Source organism: Osmerus eperlanus, chromosome 23 (assembly GCF_963692335.1).
Source record: "Osmerus eperlanus chromosome 23, fOsmEpe2.1, whole genome shotgun sequence".
In the NCBI taxonomy this organism is placed as follows: domain Eukaryota; kingdom Metazoa; phylum Chordata; class Actinopteri; order Osmeriformes; family Osmeridae; genus Osmerus; species Osmerus eperlanus.
Genome location: NC_085040.1, coordinates 296662 through 314161, shown reverse-complemented (window position 1 = coordinate 314161; position 17500 = coordinate 296662). Strand labels below are relative to the sequence as shown.

Genomic DNA, 17500 nt, shown 5'->3' with positions numbered 1-17500 from the left:
TATCTGCTGATGAAGCAAAACACACTCACACACTCAGAGCCGCTGGTACCTCCGCCACCATGTTCATCATCCCTCTTCTCTTCCAGTCTCCCCTCCACCCCTCCTCTCCAGGGGAGAACTATCATGGTTCCACCCCCCCCTCCTCTCCAGGGGAGAACTATCATGGTTCCACCCCCCCTTCTGCAGGGGAGAACTATCATGGTTCTCCAGGGTGTCTCTGTCTGTCTGCTCAGCAAAACTTTCTAGAACTCTTGAACATTCTAGAACTCTTGAACATTCTAGAACATTCTAGAACTCTTGAACATTCCAGAAGTCTTTCTCCCAGCAGGTTGAGAGGCACGCAGGTGTGGTATGAAGGTGGGAATGATGTCACGAGCGTTTGACTGCGGCGCCAGATGGTGATGTCATGGGCAGGTGACGGAGGCAGGCTGCTGTAGGACAGGTGACACAGGAACACCTGTGCTGTCACACGCCCCCGAGCAGGGCCATGCTGACAGGCTAGAGCCTGAGTGTGTGTGTGTGTGATGGGGTACGTATACACAGGGATATCTGACACAGACAAGGCTCACTAACTTTATTGTCAGAGTGAGTAACAGTCTGACAGGCAGCCTGGTCCACTGCTGCAGCAGGGGAAGGGTCTGGCCCTCCAGGGGGGGTCTGGCCCTCCAGGGGGGGTCTGGCCCTCCAGGGGGGGTCTGGGTCTCCAGGGGGGGTCTGGCCCTCCAGGGGGGGCTGGTCCTCCAGGGGGGGCTGGTCCTCCAGGGGGGGTCTGGCCCTCCAGGGGGGGCTGGTCCTCCAGGGGGGGTCTGGCCCTCCAGGGGGGGGCTGGCCCTCCAGGGGGGGTCTGGCCCTCCAGGGGGGGGCTGGCCCTCCAGGGGGGGGGGCGGCCCTCCAGGGGGGGCTGGTCCTCCAGGGGGGGGCTGGCCCTCCAGGGGGGGGGGCGGCCCTCCAGGGGGGGGCTGGCCCTCCAGGGGGGGTCTGGCCCTCCAGGGGGGGTCTGGGTCTCCAGGGGGGGTCTGGGTCTCCAGGGGGGGTCTGGGTCTCCAGGGGGGGTCTGGCCCTCCAGGGGGGGTCTGGGTCTCCAGGGGGGGTCTGGCCCTCCAGGGGGGGTCTGGCCCTCCAGGGGGGGTCTGGGTCTCCAGGGGGGGTCTGGGTCTCCAGGGGGGGTCTGGGTCTCCAGGGGGGGTCTGGCCCTCCAGGGGGGGGCTGGCCCTCCAGGGGGGGTCTGGGTCTCCAGGGGGGGTCTGGGTCTCCAGGGGGGGTCTGGCCCTCCAGGGGGGGCTGGTCCTCCAGGGGGGGCTGGTCCTCCAGGGGGGGCTGGTCCTCCAGGGGGGGTCTGGCCCTCCAGGGGGGGCTGGTCCTCCAGGGGGGGCTGGTCCTCCAGGGGGGGTCTGGGTCTCTAACTCCTGCTCAGAGTCTTGGGGTCCCAGTCCGGCTCTTCTTGGGGTGCTTCTTTGGGCCCTTAGCTGCCCTGGGGGGCAGGGAGGAGGGGGGCCCCCTCAGCAGGACAGAGGCCGGGTCAGGGGAGCGGGGCTCGGCCACCTGACACAGGAGAGAGGTCAGAGCAGGAACACACACACATGATCACACACACACATGATCACACACACACACACATGTTCTCTGGAAAAGAGCGTCTGCTAAAATGACTAAATGTTCACACATGCAGACACACGAAACATGCTAACACATTATTCCTCCATCCCTCACTTCTTCAACATGATCAGTCTGTTCCTACGCCACCATGCAAGGGAGGAAGAGGGGAGACAGGGGGAGAGGGGGGAGACAGGCCACTATACAGGCCTGATCAGAGCTTAGAGAGGACAGGAGCAGGGATGAAGGGATGATTTCAATAGGTGTCTCCATATTTTCAAGGTCCTGTTTAGAGTGTCCAAATTAGACCTGACCACGACTGACATCCCTTTAAGGCTTCTAAGCCTGCAGTAGCTGAATGTGTGTGTGTGTGTGTGGAAGGCTACAGTAGTAGTCAGATGAATAAGTGTGTTTGCTTGTTGATGAGAAATGTATCAGTTCAGAACAGATGCTCTCTGTCACAGTGATCTGCTCTCATCTCTACCACCCCTGTAGAGGAGTGTGTGTGTGGGAGGGGTGTGTGTGTGTGTGTGTGTGGGAGTGAGGGGTGTGTGTGTGTGTGAGGGGTGTGTGTGCATGTCAGGTGACACGGTGTCATCACAACATGAGTACAGGCTCCTTCACATGCCGCTGGAGTGTGAAAGCATGTGGTGATGATGTCATCTTACGGGGACGAGGGCCAGGCTCTCTCTGAGGCAGGCGTCCTTAAGCTCCGCCCTGAGGGCGGAGACATGCTGCTTCTGGGCGGACACTTCCTGTTCCAACGCACCAATCCTGGAGCAGGCTGCCTGCCACAGCTCAGAGAAGGTAGCCAATAGGCTCTGAGAACAGAGAGAGGGGGTGGGGTTAGGAGTGAGTGAGGGTGTGTGTGTGTGTGTGGTGTGTGTGTGTGTGTGTGTGTGGGGGGGGGGTGCATCCGTACCTGGCAGGCCACCACATGTTGTCCTCCCATAATCCTGTCTGTTCCCGCCGGCTCCAGATGCATCCGGGGTAGCAGGAGGGGGCGGTCCTTGCTCACTAAAGAGCCCTGTGATTGGAGGATACTATCCCTGGCCTATCAGGAGGGGGAAAGGAGGAGGAGTATGACTGACAGACAAGAAGTAGGAGGAGCCGTGATGGTTGGATGAAGGATGAGATGGTAACCAGGGGTAACTCGTCACCTAGAGCAACAGAACCCTGACAAGCCAACCATAGCTAACCGTCCTTCTAACATACAAAGTAAGAGATCATACAATCTTACGAAAGTTGACAAGAAATTTGTAATAAAAATCCCTTTATTCCAGGGAAATTCTCCATGATGACACACACTCACAGACATGCAGACAGACAGACATGCAGACAGACATGCATGCAGACATGCATGCAGACAGACATGCAGACAGACAGACAGACAGACATGCAGACAGACGGTAGGTGTGACAGGGTGACCAACCTCTCTGTAGCTGCTCTCTGCTGTCCTCATGTAGCTGACCAGGGAGTCCTGACTCCTGCACACACACACACACACACATCATACACAGTAGTGGTGTGTGTGTGAGGTCTGTGCTTGTGTGTGTTGATGAAGTGTGTGTATGGTGTGTACCTGGCAGCAGAGTGCAGTGCATCCTCCAGGCTCCTCCTCTCCTGCTGCAGCGCTGACAGGTGCTTACCCAGAATCCTCAGCGACTGCTCCTTACGACGGACTTCCCGCTTCGCTTCCGCTAGACTCTGGAGAGGGGGGGGGGGGGGAGAGACAGAGATATGAGAGAGACAGAGAGAGGTAGAGAGAGTGTGTGTGTACCTGGACAGTCTGGGAGGTGTGTGTGTGCCTGGACAGTCTAGGAGGTGTGTGCGTGTGTGTACCTGGACAGTCTGGGAGGTATGTGTGTGTGTGTGTGTGTGTGTGTACCTGGACAGTCTGGGAGGTGTGTGTGTGTGTGTGTGTGTGTACCTGGCTCTGCTCCTGCAACAGTTTCTGGGCTGTGTGCTCTCTGTCCAGAGCCTTCCTCAACTCCACACACACCCTCTGGAAACGCTCTGCCGGGCCCTGCACACACACACACACACACACACAGCAGGCACACACACACACACACACAGGGTTTTCTATCCTAAAGCATGTGAAGTCATGGGGCCCAGTAAAATATTTTTTTATGTTTCGCTTGTGAGCAGAAATGGGAAGTACAAATACTTTGTTACTGAACTTAGTAGATTTATGTTTTACTTTCACTCCTTATATCTGTACTCAAAGCCAGGTTTGTTGCTTTGATCAATACATTTATTGTCATTGCGCGCCTTTTTTCATTTCCTGGCTATCACGCACAACAAATGTAAGCTAGTCTACAAAGCTACCATGGAGCAAGACAGCAGGCAACAAGAAAAAAAAAGAAAAAAAAAGAAATAAAATATATTTTCCATAATTTGTGGAAAAAATGGTTGATAGAACCCCAAAAAAAGTATAGAAAGGTTGAAAAATATTCTCCACCATATTTTGCCAAACGAAAGGTTAGATTGAACCAAAATATATTTTTGCTAAAAAGTTTCTAAAGAAATTTTAGAAAGGTTGAAAAATATTGTCCACCATAATTTGCACACAAACATTTTTTTGGGACCTAAAATTAATTTTTACTAAAATACTTTACTTTGAAAGGTTGAAAAAAATATGTATTTTAATGTATGTCCTGTAGTCAGGCAGCAGAGAGGACAGCTCACCTGGTCTTTGGGGTCCTGACAGCAGGGGGCAGAGCTCTGCCCCGCCTGCCTCAGACAGGCCACCTCCAGCCGCAGGCCCCGCCTCTCCACCTCAGCCGAGTGCAGCCGTTGGGTGAAAACCAGGAAGTGCTGTTGCAGTGTGGCCACTAAGGACTGATGCATTATGGGATAGACTGGGTTAAGAATGATGCACTTTGTGAAGTCGAATGGTGACACACACACACACACAGGTAACACACACACAGGTAACACACACACAGGTAACACACACACAGGTAACACACACAGGTAACACACACACACACAGGTAACACACACACACCTGGCTGCTGTGTTCTCTGGTGTTGAGCTGGACCAGGCCTCGGCCCAGTCTGCTAGCTAGGGAACACTTGTCTCCTCCACAGGAAGGGAGGCTGGAGCTGGCATCTGATTGGTGGAGCAGGAGGTGCAGGAGGCGGGACATACTGCTGCGGGCCGCAGACAGAACGTCTGGGGGGGAGGAGTCTGTGGGGGAGGGGGAGGAAGAATGAACAAGAAGTTCAACTTCTTGTAAAACTTGACAGTGTGTGTGTGTTACCTGTGTGTGTGTGTGTTACCTGTGTGTGTTACCTGTGTGTGTGTGTTACCTGTGTGTGTGTTACCTGTGTGTGTGTGTTACCTGTGTGTGTGTGTGTTACCGGTGTGTGTTACCTGTGTGTGTGTTACCTGTGTGTGTGTGTTACCTGTGTGTATGTTACCTGTGTGTGTGTGTTACCTGTGTGTGTGTGTTACCTGTGTGTGTGTGTTACCTGTGTGTGTGTTACCTGTGTGTACCAGGGCCTCCTGCAGTGGTGTCATGGCCTCCAGGATGTCTGAGGAGAGATGCTGGCTGCGGAGCCACCTCACACACACCCCTGCCCTCCCCCCCTCCCCCATCTCCCCCATCTCCCCCCCCCTCACACACACAGGGGGCGTGGCCAGTCTAAACAGCAGCCTAGACCTCCGTCCCAGCGCCCACATACGGTTCACGGCCAACACCACACACACCCCCCTCCTCCACACCCTCAACCCCCTCCCTCCCCCCCCTGCACCCCCCTCCTCCCCCAGGGCCCGCACCAGGGAGCGCACTTCCCCCTCCAGCCCCGCCCCCCTGCCCAGGCCCCGCACCAGCAGAGAGAGGGCGTGGCAGCGCTCCAGCAGGGGCCCCAGGGCCCCCCCCAGCAGCAGGCAGGCCCCCTGCAGGGCTGAGCGCTCCTGCTCCAGGGAACACTCTCTCTCCTGCAGGGCCTGGACCTGGGAGACACACACCTGGGGGAGAGAGGGAGGGGGTGAGATGATGGTGTGGTGTGTGGGTGTTACCTAGATTGTGTTCTGCATCTGGGTGGTGTGTGTGTGTGTTACCTGGATCTTGTTCTGCATCTTGGCGGTGTGTGTGTTACCTAGATTGTGTTCTGCATCTGGGTGGTGTGTGTGTTACCTGGATCTTGTTCTGCATCTGGGCGGTGTGTGTGAGGCGTTTCTGCTCCAGCAGGTGTGTGTGTGTGTTCCAGGTGTCCTCTCTCTGTTTCATGGTCTCCAACACACTCCTGTGCCTCTGCTCCAGCTCACGCACACACTCACTCCTCCTGTCACAAACCCCCTCCAGCAGACTGACCTGGGGGAGGGGGGGAGAGAGAATGTCTGATTGTTTAGATTGTGAATATAAAGAATAACCATACTACAGCCCGATATGATCGGCCGATATTAGATATATTAGATATTTTCCAAACTATTGTTATCCGCATTTATAATGGACAAAATGAATATTATTATTTATGTTTTATTGTGTTTTTGTTCAAAAGACTAAGTTTCATATCTTAAGTTTGTATTTTTATACATTTTATTTATCAGAACTTTAATATATTTTGATGTTATCATATTATTCTAGTGAGGACTCATAAATAATAACAGGAGATTATCAGATGGCTGAGCGGTTAGGGAATCGGCTATTAAATCAGAAGGGTGCCGGTTCGATTCCCATCTGTGCCAAATGACGTTGTGTCCTTGGGAAAGGCACTTCACCCTACTTGCCTCGGGGGAATGTCCCTGTACTTACTGTAAGAGCTTCTGCTAAAAATGACTAAATGTAAACTACAAATAACTAATGATAGGGAAATCAGTTACGCGATTCTGGATAAAAGAAATAAATAAATAAATAATATATCGGCCTACATATCGGCTTTTTCTGATCACCAAATATTTGTATCGGTATCGACCTTAAAAATCGTTTATCGGTCGAGCTCTAAACCATACACACACACATGCACTGACCCTGTCGTGGGCGTGGGAGAGGTCGGAGGTCAGGGTGTCGACGTGTTCCTGTATGACATCACAGAGCTCCGCCCAGGAGAAGCTTCCCAGCATGCCGTGCGTGTGAGGAAGGAGGACACAGCCGGCCAGGAGACGCTGGTAGAGAGAGAGGAGGAAGGCCAGCTTCTCCTGCTCACACACACACACACACCGTACCACACACACACGCACACACACACCTGTGTTACCTGTGGTTGTACTGGAGATGTGATCACAGTGAGAGCAGATGAGATATAATGAAATCACTCCTTCTTAATGAAATGATACACACAGGACCCTCCCAGCGTGTGTGTGTACCTGGGAGTCGCTCTCGTAGAGTTCTGTGATCTTCTGAACTTCGGTCAGTGCACCTGCAGCACTCTCTTTCTCCCTCTCTCTCTCCTTCTCCCTCTGTATTTCTTTCCTCTCTCTCTCCTCCTCCCTCACCTCTTCTCTCTCCCTCTCCTCCCTCTCTCTCTCCCTCCTCCTCTCTCTCTCCTCCTCCAGGGTCTGCAGGGCCACCTGGAGTTCTGATTGGGCCTTCTGGCTCTGGCTCATCCAATCAGAACACTCAGATCGCAAACGTCCCACCTCTTCTTGACAGCCAGCCAGCATCGCTCCACACTCCTGATCACAGAGAGGAAGGGAGGGAGAGAAAGGTCAGTGTAACAGTCTGTTGGTAGGTGCAGTGTGTGGGTGTGTGTGTGTGTGTAACAGTACCTCTATCCTCCTGTGGTGTTCTGAGATCAGCTGCTGGCTATACTCTTTCTGCTGGAGCAGATCCTGGACCTACACACACACACATTTAATTTCAATCATCTAATACAGAATATGTGAGTGAGTGAGTGTGTGAGAGTGCGTGTGTGCCTCTGCTCTAGTCTGCTGCAGGGAGTGCTGGTAGGTAGGAGAGTGTGTGTGTGTGTACCTGTGCTCTAGTCTGCTGCAGGGTGTGCTGGAAGGTAGACAGAGTGGTCTTCAGCAGGTCCATCAGTTCAGAGGGCTTTCCTCCTGTCTCTACTGATGACACACATGTTACACACACATAGACAGAGCAGCACACACACACCTGTTACTCATACACATAGACAGAGCAGGCACACACACACCTGTTACTCATACACATAGACAGAGCAGCACACACACACCTGTTACTCATACACATAGACAGAGCAGGCACACACACACCTGTTACTCATACACATAGACAGAGCAGGCACACACACACCTGTTACTCATACACATAGACAGAGCAGGCACACACACACCTGTTACTCATACACATAGACAGAGCAGGCACACACACACCTGTTACTCATACACATAGACAGAGCAGGCACACACACACCTGTTACTCATACACATAGACAGAGCAGGCACACACACACCTGTTACTCATACACATAGACAGAGCAGGCACACACACACCTGTTACTCATACACATAGACAGAGCAGGCACACACACACCTCTACACCTGTATGAGCAGCTGCCAAACAGACAGCCAGACAGACCTGAGGAGAGTGATGCTGAGGTGTGCTGGTCTGAGGTGTGCTGGTCTGAGGTGTGCTGGTCTGAGGTGTGCTGGTCTGAGGTGTGCTGGTCTGAGGTGTGCTGGTCTGAGGTGTGCTGGTCTGAGGTGTGCTGGTCTGAGGTGTGCTGGTCTGAGGTGTGCTGGTCTGAGGTGTGCTGGTCTGAGGTGTGCTGGTCTGAGGTGTGCTGGTCTGAGGTGTGCTGGTCTGAGGTGTGCTGGTCTGAGGTGTGCTGGTCTGAGGTGTGCTGGTCTGAGGTGTGCTGGTCTGAGGTGTGCTGGTCTGAGGTGTGCTGTTGCAGACCTGAGGAGAGTGATGCTGAGGTGTGCTGGTCTGAGGTGTGCTGGTCTGAGGTGTGCTGGTCTGAGGTGTGCTGGTGCAGCAGCTGCTGTGTGTCTCTCACGCTGCTCTCATACAGCTCCTGCAGCCTCCGGGCTACCTGACACACACACACACACAATTGCAATTACTTACATTTGCTATACAATGTGTGTTACCATCGTGTGTGTGTGTGTGTGTGTTACCATGTCCAGCTGTGTGCGTGTGTGTGTGTGTTACCATGTCCAGCTGTGTGCGTGTGTGTGTGTGTAGTCTCTGCTCCTCCAGGATCTGGTCTCTCAGCTGTGCTGCGTCTCTCCTCTCCTTCTCCACAGAACACAGCAGCTGTGTGTGTAGTCTCTGCTCCTCCAGCAGCTCAGCCTGGGAGCTGTGGACCTCCTTCTGCAGCCTGCACACACACACACACACATTTGTGTGAGTTGTACTGGTCTGTCTCTCTTCAGGGTGAGGGATGTGTGTGTGTGTACTAGAGCCCGACCGATAAAGGATTTTTAAGGCCGATATCGATACATATATTTGGTGATTTAAAAATCCAATATTCCGATATATCGGACGATATATATAATTTGTATATTTATTTATTTTCATCCCGAAACGCGTAACAAAACATAAACAGATTTCCCTAACACTCTGCCCGACTCTGGCTGGATCAGCTGGTTGTAGGGTTTGTGGCGTTCTCAAAACTAGTGTTGCCAACAGGGACAGTGCCCTCTGGTGGAGGGGACTCTGCAACGCCAACACTCACAACATGGTGGAAGGGTGTTTTGTCCGTTTTTGTATTTTATTTTTATAATCAATTATCCGCCATTATAAATGCTGATACCGATAGTTTGGAAAATGCCTAATATCGACCGATAATATCGGCCTGCCAAATAAATCGGTCGGGCTAGTGTGTACCTGTCTCTCTCCAGGGTGAGGGATGTGTACCTGTCTCTCTCCAGGGTGTGTGTGTGTGTACCTGTCTCTCTCCAGGGTGAGGGATGTGTGTGTGTGTACCTGTCTCTCTCCAGGGTGAGGGATGTGTGTGTGTGTACCTGTCTCTCTCCAGGGTGAGGGATGTGTGTGTGTGTACCTGTCTCTCTCCAGGGTGAGGGATGTGTGTGTGTGTACCTGTCTCTCTCCAGGGTGAGGGATGTGTGTGTGTCTCTGAGCTGCTGCAGGCTGGACAGCGCCTCCTGCTGGCCGACACACTCCGCCTGCACTGCTGCTTCCAGGTCCCTGAGACGCAGCTACACACACACACACACACACGTGTCAAGCTTGAAAACTATGCATCTCGGACAGATGTGTGTGTGTGTGTGTACCTGTATGATCTCAGAGTTGAACTTGGTCTCCAGGTGAGCAGCTCTCTCTGTCTCTATGCTGTCCTCCAGACTCCTCACTCTCTGCTGGGCCCCCTGCAACACACACAGCTGCTTACAGGGGACTGTGTGTATGGTGTGTGTGTGTGTGTGTGTGAGAGAGAGAAGCTCTCCTCACCTCCAGGTCTCTCCTGGTCTTCTCCTCGCGAGCGGTGATCAGTTCCAGATCACTGCTTATCCTCCGAGCTCTCTCTCTCTCCCTCTCTCTCTCCCTCTCTCCCTCCTCCAGCCTCTTCTTCAGTTCTCCCAGCACAGCCTCCTGCTCCTGGAGGAGAACTGAAAGTTACATCTGTGTGTATGGTGTGTGTATCACCTGTAACAGTGTGCAGGTGTGTGTGCAGGTGTGTGTGTGTCACCTGCAGCAGTGTGTGTAGGCGTGTGTGTGTGCAGGTGTGTCACCTGCAGCAGTGTGTGTAGGCATGTGTGTGTGCAGGTGTGTGTGTGTCACCTGCAGCAGTGTGTGTAGGCGTGTGTGTGTATGGTGTGTGTATCACCTGTAACAGTGTGCAGGTGTGTGTGTATGGTGTGTGTGTGTCACCTGCAGCAGTGTGTGTAGGCGTGTGTGTGTATGGTGTGTGTATCACCTGTAACAGTGTGCAGGTGTGTGTGTATGGTGTGTGTGTGTCACCTGCAGCAGTGTGTGTAGGCGTGTGTGTGTATGGTGTGTGTGTGTCACCTGCAGCAGTGTGTGTAGGCGTGTGTGTGTATGGTGTGTGTGTGTCACCTGCAGCAGTGTGTGTAGGCGTGTGTGTGTATGGTGTGTGTGTGTCACCTGCAGCAGTGTGTGTAGGCGTGTGTTCTCGGCGGTGAGGTGTGTGTTCTCTGCGCTGGCGTTCAGCACCAGCTGGTCCCGCTCCTCCAGGTCCTGCTGCAGGGCATGCTGGTCCTCCTCCCACGCCTGGCGGGAGATCTCCAGAGCCTTCTGCAGGTTACACACACTCTGGTGCAGCTCCGCAGCACGCTCTACACACACACACACAATTAAAGCTATTCTTCACAACAAGCACATCTCTCTCCATCCTCCTCTCCCCCCTCCTCACCCTGCAGCAGCTGCTTCTGGGTGGTGAGGGAGGTGAGGTTGGAGGTGAGGGTGGAGGTGTGGTGGTGTGAGGATGCAGCTTCTCTCCTGGTGAGGGCCAGCTGGTACTGCAGCTCCTGCAGGTGCTCCTCCCCTCGCTCCAGCTTCGCCCGCAGCCTGGCCTGCCCCGCCTGCTGCCCCGACACCTGTGCCACCACAGGACAGGATGGTACAGGACAGCACACTTCACTACAGTAGAGGTCAGTAGAATTAACTAGAGTTCAAAAGAATTAACTAGAGTTCAAAAGAATTAACTAGAGTTCAGTATAGTTCAGAAGATTTAACTAGTTCAGTATAGTTCAGAAGAATTAACTAGAGTTTAGTAGCATTAAATGGTTTGGTAGAGTTCAGTAGACTCCAGTTTGGTCAAACTACAGTACAGTGTAGTAGAATAAAACTAGGAAAGTCCAGTTCAGTAGAAGAAGCCCAGACAGCAGGTTCCAGTAGAGCAGTGAGGGTACCTCCTGGTTGTGTGTGGAGACCATATCCAGCTTCTCCTGCTCCAGCTTCGCCACCCGCCACCTCAGCGCCTGCGTCCCCGCCTCGCATGCCTCGCACGGAGGCACCACCTCCTTCACCCTGGGAATGACATCGCGTGCCCCCGCATCAAACATCGGTCTTCACGGTAGCGGGTATCTACGGTGGTTGATATGACCGTTAGCTATGATGGTGACGTTAAACGCCGGTGTCTCTCGCTGCTAACTCTTCGTACCTGTTGATCTCGTCATCCGCGGTCGTGGCGGAGCTCACAGCGGCTCGCGGATGTGTCGCCCGTAGCGACGGAGACTTGGGCAGTCCGCTGTGCTTGCGCCTCGGCTGGTCCCGGTTGTGTGTTCGGCGACGATCAGAACTGACGGGTTCCTCGGTCGGCATTGTTGATATTTAACTGTGTCTGGCTGTCTGGTTCTGCCCCTGCAAGCGGCAAACTGAATTCGGGTTATACCCCAGGTTACCTTGGAAACCAAGCCGCTTGTTGATCCTGACTAACTTTAGACGTTAAATGTGTATCTCGGTCTGTGTGTTGATGTCGCCCGTAATCTACCGAATGTATTCTATTTTCCTCGTATCAACTCCTCTGGGATTAAATTATCCCGTTTTCACAAACGAGAGAGAAAGACGCCTTGGGAAACTGAGGTTGCTTGGCTGCTACGTTGCTTTGCCAGCCAACTCTCAACAGTACAGTACGGTCCGTGGAGCTAGTCTGGCTAAAACCGGGCAAATGTCAACAACGGTTTTTTAAACAATAAAAACGCAGTTAAAATGAACAAGCAGTCCATTTTGTGTTAAATGTCTAAAACCCGAAAGCGATCAAGTATTCAAATACCAATAACTTCAATTTATAAACATAGAAAGTTAACTTATTTGCTAAATTCTTCTTGAACCGTTTAAATCTGACGCCATGTTAAGCGTCCTGGTGACTGTTTGTCTACGTATTTCCTCTTTCCTAGCGGAGGCTTGGGATTGGTCGAACATCTAGTCAGTTTGGTAAACTGACAAACACCAGCTCGTATATTTATTAATGTTTTCCTTTTTATCATTTGTCTCATTTGCCAAAAATAATGTTTTAGTTGGAAAATGACATTAGGGTTCAGTGGATTTAGCCCAGCTAATGTTTGTGTTTTAGCTGACCGGTTGATGCATCCTGGGTTGCCAGGATTATCTCATTAGGGGGATATAATCCGAGAAACTGGCAACCCTATGTGCGCGAATTGGAGTCAGGCAACAAGAAACAAGCTTTTTAGTAAAAACAGCCCGTACTTAGATTCCTCGCAACGTCTGTCTCGTTATTTACTAACTCTCTTTCAGGTAAGCGACTCATATAAAGCCTAGCGTACTAGCTTTACGATATAAAAAACATGCAACATGAATAGTTTTGTTTCTGTGCGGTCTTGCTTTAAATGTCAGCGCGCTAACGTTAGCCAAGTTAACGTTGCCTGGCCACTGTGCACCGTAGTCGTATCAGTGGTGCACGGCCAGCTATAAACCTCAAGTCTTTTGTATGCTAGTACGATATGCCATGAAGCTTTGTCGTGAATATTTGCATTACAGTTATATTGCAAAATACAAGCTGCAATCCTTCAATCTGCAATCCTTCAATCTGCTTGATGCCTCCGTTCACTCTACACCCACGCCCCTCCTCTCCTCCCCTCCTCCCCTCCCCTCTCCACCCCCCATCTCTCCTCTCTCCCCCTCATCTCTCCTCTCCTCTTTCCTCCCCTCTCCTCATCTCCACCCCCTCCTCTCCTCTCCCCTCATCTCTCCTCATCTCCACCCCCTCCTCTCCCCTCCCCTCCCCTCCTCATCTCCACCCCCTCCTCTCCTCTCCCCTCATCTCTCCTCATCTCCACCCCCTCCTCTCCTCTCCCCTCATCTCTCCTCATCTCCACCCCCTCCTCTCCCCTCCCCTCCTCATCTCCACCCCCCACCACCAGTCTGAGCAGGACAGGATGCCTGCTAAAGCTGCTGACCCGTTCAAGCCTGGAGATCTTGTCTTCGCCAAGATGAGAGGCTTCCCTTACTGGCCAGCCAGGGTGAGCCCACACACTCACACGCTCATACACACACTTACACAGAACAGAACGGTTTGCGAACTATAATGTGTTCATGTGTGTGCCTCAGATATGCAAGGCTCAAGAAGGGCCCAAAAAGAAGATTCCTGTGTTTTTCTTTGGAACCCACCAGACGTGAGCACCCTGACCCTATACACCAAACACCAATGCAAAACATGACCCATGTAGTTTGAACTGCTGTGGTTTTATCTGGTGTGTGTGTGTGTGTGTCCCAGTGCCGCCCTGCCCCTGGTCAACATTGTGCCCTACCAGGGCAACAAGGCCAGGCTTGGCCAGGGCGGGAGGATCCGAGGGTTCACTGAGGGCATGTGGGAGATCGAGCACAAGCCTGGAGTGGGCAGCAAGACCAAGGTAGGACACACACACGCTCGCACGTACACACTCTCGCAAACACACACACAATATGTAACTGTAAGATGTTCCTTTAGGGTCCAGCAGCTGGAGGGGTGAAGAGGAAGAGAGAGGAGGAGGAGAAGGACAAGAAGAAGAAGAAGAAGAAGAAGGAGGAGGAGGAGCGTGACCCGGAGGAGGGGAGGACAGGAGACAAACAGGCCTGCTCAGTGGAGGAGGGGAGGACAGGAGACAAACAGGCCTGCTCAGTGGAGGAGGGGAAGACAGGAGACAAACAGGCCTGCTCAGTGGAGAAGGGAGGAGGTGAGGAAGAGAAGAGGAGGAGCAGCCTGGTGGATGAGGAGGTTAGGACACATCATCTCTCCTTCCCTCTTCCTCTCTCCTTCCTTCCTTTCTACAGCATTAACGATGCGTGTGGTGCATGTGTGTGTGTGGGTGTGTGTGTGGTGCATGTGGTGTGTGTGGTGTGTGTGTAGAGGAAGCAGCGTCTAGCAGAGAGGAGGAAGAGTGTGTTGAGATCTCTTCAGGGTCTCCTGACTGCTGGCAAGACCTCCAGGAGGGACTCTAGAACACACACAGTCCAGACCAACTCTCAGTGAGTACACACACACACACACTCTCTCACACGCACACACACAGCCCTCAAGACCAGCTCTCAGTCTGTGTGTGTGTGTACTCACTGTGTAGTCAAAATACAGCTGAAATGTGTTTCTCTTCCAGGAGGAACAGCCCAGCTGGGAGGAACGCAACAGTCAACAAACCAGGCAGAAAGAAGCTTGCTGTTCAGGAACCAGACAGCAAGAAAACAGACAGCAAGAAGCTGAATGTTAAGAAACCAGTTGACAAAAAAATCGATTTGAAGAAAGCAGTCAGTAAGAAAACAAATGCTAAGACTGAAACAGTCAGCAAGAAAACAGAAATGGACAGTAAAAAAACTATTTTAAAAGCAGGCAGAAAGGAGGTGAAAGGCAAGGAGACTGCAGCAGCCAGTAAGAAAACAGATAACAAGGAGACTTCAGCAGCCAGTAAGAAAACAGATAATAAGGAGACTGCAGCAGCCAGTAAGAAAACAGATAGCAAGGAGACTGCAGCAGCCAGTAAGAAAACAGATAACAAGGAGACTTCAGCAGCCAGTAAGAAAACAGATAATAAGGAGACTGCAGCAGCCAGTAAGAAAACGGATAACAAGGAGACTGCAGCAGCCAGTAAGAAAACAGATAGCAAGGAGACTTCAGCAGCCAGTAAGAAAACGGATAACAAGGAGACTGCTGCAGCCAGTAAGAAAACAGATAGCAAGGAGACTGCAGCAGCCAGTAAGAAAACAGATAACAAGGAGACTGCAGCAGCCAGTAAGAAAACGGATAGCAAGGAGACTGCAGTAGCCAGTAAGAAAACGGATAACAAGGAGACTTCAGCAGCCAGTAAGAAAACGGATAGCAAGGAGACTGCAGCAGCCAGTAAGAAAACGGATAATAAGGAGACTGCAGCAGCCAGTAAGAAAACGGATAGCAAGGAGACTTCAGCAGCCAGTAAGAAAACGGATAGCAAGGAGACTGCAGCAGCCAGTAAGAAAACGGATAGCAAGGATACTTCAGCAGCCAGTAAGAAAACGGATAGCAAGGAGACTGCAGTAGCCAGTAAGAAAACGGATAATGAGACTGCAGCAGCCAGTAAGAAAACGGATAGCAAGGAGACTTCAGCAGCCAGTAAGAAAACAGCCGGTAAACCCGTAGAGGAGGAGAGGTTGGAGGATCGGAGAGCAGCCAAGACTGAAGAGAGAGAACCCAACCAGGCAGAGGAGGGGAGGAGTGAGGAGGAAAGGTTGTCCGAGAAGAGGGCAATCAAGGGCTCACAGTCACCTCGGTGAGTGTGTGTGCGTGTGCACGTGTGCATGTGCACGTGTGTGTGTGGGGGTGCGCATGTCCATAATGACCCTACCCATGATGTGTTTTAACGTGTGTGTGTGTGTCAGGCCCAGTGTGTGTGTGCAGGCTCCACCCAGACTGACAGCTGTAGACTCCACTCTGCACCGACTGCATGGAGACATCAGGATCTCTCTGAAGACAGACAACCCTGTAGGTCTCACACACACACTCACACACACACTCACACACACATTTGTAAAGGCCTGATGTCTCCTCCCCCAGGACATCAGGAGGTGTGTTCTGGCTCTGAACCAGCTCAGCATGCTGTACGTCACCTCTCAGCACGTCCAGAGACACAGCGAACTCATCTCCACGCTACGCAAGGTAGCACCCACCCGCTCAATCACCAACCCACACGCTCAATCACCAACCCACACGCTCAATCACCAACCCACACGCTCAATCACCAACCCACACGCTCAATCACCAACCCACACGCTCAATCACCAACCCACACGCTCAATCACCAACCCACACGCTCAATCACCAAACACACCTTTTAGCACCCACAATTAACTATCCCACTCACAGTCAGGTGCTCACACTGGTCATCTAACACTCACTTTGTGTGTGTGTGTGTGTGTGTGTCAGATGCGTCGTTTCCGTGGCAGCCAGGCCGTGATGGACAAGTCGTCGATGCTCTACCATCGCTTCAAGAACGCCTTCCTGCTGGGGGAGAAACATGAGCCTCTGCCGGCAGCTCTTCTGTCCTCCCTGCGGCTGGAGAGGGAGAGAGAGAGAGAGAGGGAGAGAGAGAGAGAGGGGGAGAGGGAGAGAGGGGGGGACGAGAGTGAGAGGGAGGAGGGAAAGGAAAAAGGGGAGGAGAGGGAGAGGAGGAGAGGGGAGGAGGGAAAGGAAAAAGGGGAGGAGAGGGAGAGGAGGAGAGGGGAGCTGTTGCAGGAGGTTCGAAGGAGGATGAGTCAGGTGGAGGAAAGGAAGAGAGGAGAGGGGGAGAAGGCAGGGGGAGGAGAGGAGCAGTGAGGGACAGCAGGGTGAGGGGGAGAAGGCAGGGGAGGAGAGGAGCAGTGCGGGAGACGCGAGGGACAGAATGGGGGAGGGGGGGGGTAACCCAGACAGGTGCTTCTGCTGTGTGCAGCAGCCTGGGAGACATGGCTATCTCCCTAGTAGAAACCTTTCTGTTATTGTTTTAACCCGTGTGGTTTCTGGCGTGCTCAGTGTTACTGCTGCTGTGGAAGGCCTGGGGCCTTTTCCATGATTCAGGATTTGGTCAACTCTCTTTATGAAACAGGCCTCAGGTCTGGCTCTACTGTTAACATTAATGTTGCTATTGTTACAGCTAGCTAAACTACAGTTAGCGTTAATGTTGCTATAGGTACAGCAAGTTAAAAGCTACAGTTGGCATTAATGTTACGATAATTACTGTTAGCTTAAGGTTACAGTTAACATTAATGTTGCTATAGTTACTATCTAAGCTACAGTTAGCATTAATGTTGATGTCTCAGATAGCTAAATGCTACGGTTAGCATTCATGTTGCCATAATTACTTTTAGCTGTTGTCTAGACTGGAGAGTTATGTCTCTGTTACACACACACACACAGTTACTGTGATATACTTTGGTTTTACGCAGTGTATCTTCTATGGACAAGCAAGCAGATATCAATTATCATTTAAATATTTTTATACTTGTGGTGTTTTTATATTCAGTGTAGTGTGTTAGTGTAAACCATGTACTGATGCAGCTGCTGTGGAATAAACAAGATCTGTGAACAGACAGCAGCCTGGTGCCTCACGTGTG

General features: G+C 52.1%; 3 protein-coding genes across 3 annotated transcripts; 1 reads left to right on the top strand and 2 right to left on the bottom strand.

Moving 5' to 3' along the window:
* Window positions 1–1124: 1124 nt before the first annotated feature.
* Window positions 1125–5284, bottom strand: LOC134009883 (coiled-coil domain-containing protein 171-like). Its single transcript, XM_062449632.1, has 9 exons — window positions 5088–5284; window positions 4607–4788; window positions 4285–4437; window positions 3524–3619; window positions 3176–3300; window positions 3026–3080; window positions 2516–2647; window positions 2262–2414; window positions 1125–1542 (listed from the first exon to the last, which is right to left on the bottom strand). The coding sequence occupies exons 1-9, from the start codon at window positions 5281–5283 to the stop codon at window positions 1411–1413; spliced, it is 1224 nt and encodes a 407-aa protein (XP_062305616.1). The 5' UTR covers window position 5284; the 3' UTR covers window positions 1125–1410.
* A 4-nt stretch (window positions 5285–5288) lies between these two features.
* On the bottom strand, window positions 5289–12600 carry LOC134010064 (coiled-coil domain-containing protein 171-like). The gene is made up of 16 exons (XM_062449928.1): window positions 11610–12600; window positions 11359–11476; window positions 10860–11043; window positions 10592–10782; window positions 9938–10084; window positions 9763–9855; window positions 9569–9687; window positions 8678–8846; window positions 8423–8558; window positions 7517–7620; window positions 7312–7380; window positions 6910–7218; window positions 6574–6741; window positions 5741–5917; window positions 5424–5571; window positions 5289–5314 (listed from the first exon to the last, which is right to left on the bottom strand). Exons 1-16 carry the CDS (start codon window positions 11768–11770, stop codon window positions 5289–5291), a joined length of 2319 nt encoding a protein of 772 aa, XP_062305912.1. The 5' UTR covers window positions 11771–12600.
* LOC134010063 (PC4 and SFRS1-interacting protein-like) lies at window positions 12563–16959 on the top strand. Its single transcript, XM_062449926.1, has 11 exons — window positions 12563–12703; window positions 13330–13428; window positions 13517–13581; window positions 13683–13818; window positions 13896–14162; window positions 14295–14413; window positions 14539–15681; window positions 15791–15893; window positions 15966–16067; window positions 16335–16492; window positions 16920–16959. The coding sequence occupies exons 1-11, from the start codon at window positions 12596–12598 to the stop codon at window positions 16957–16959; spliced, it is 2340 nt and encodes a 779-aa protein (XP_062305910.1). The 5' UTR covers window positions 12563–12595.
* The last annotated feature ends 541 nt before the right edge of the window (window positions 16960–17500 follow it).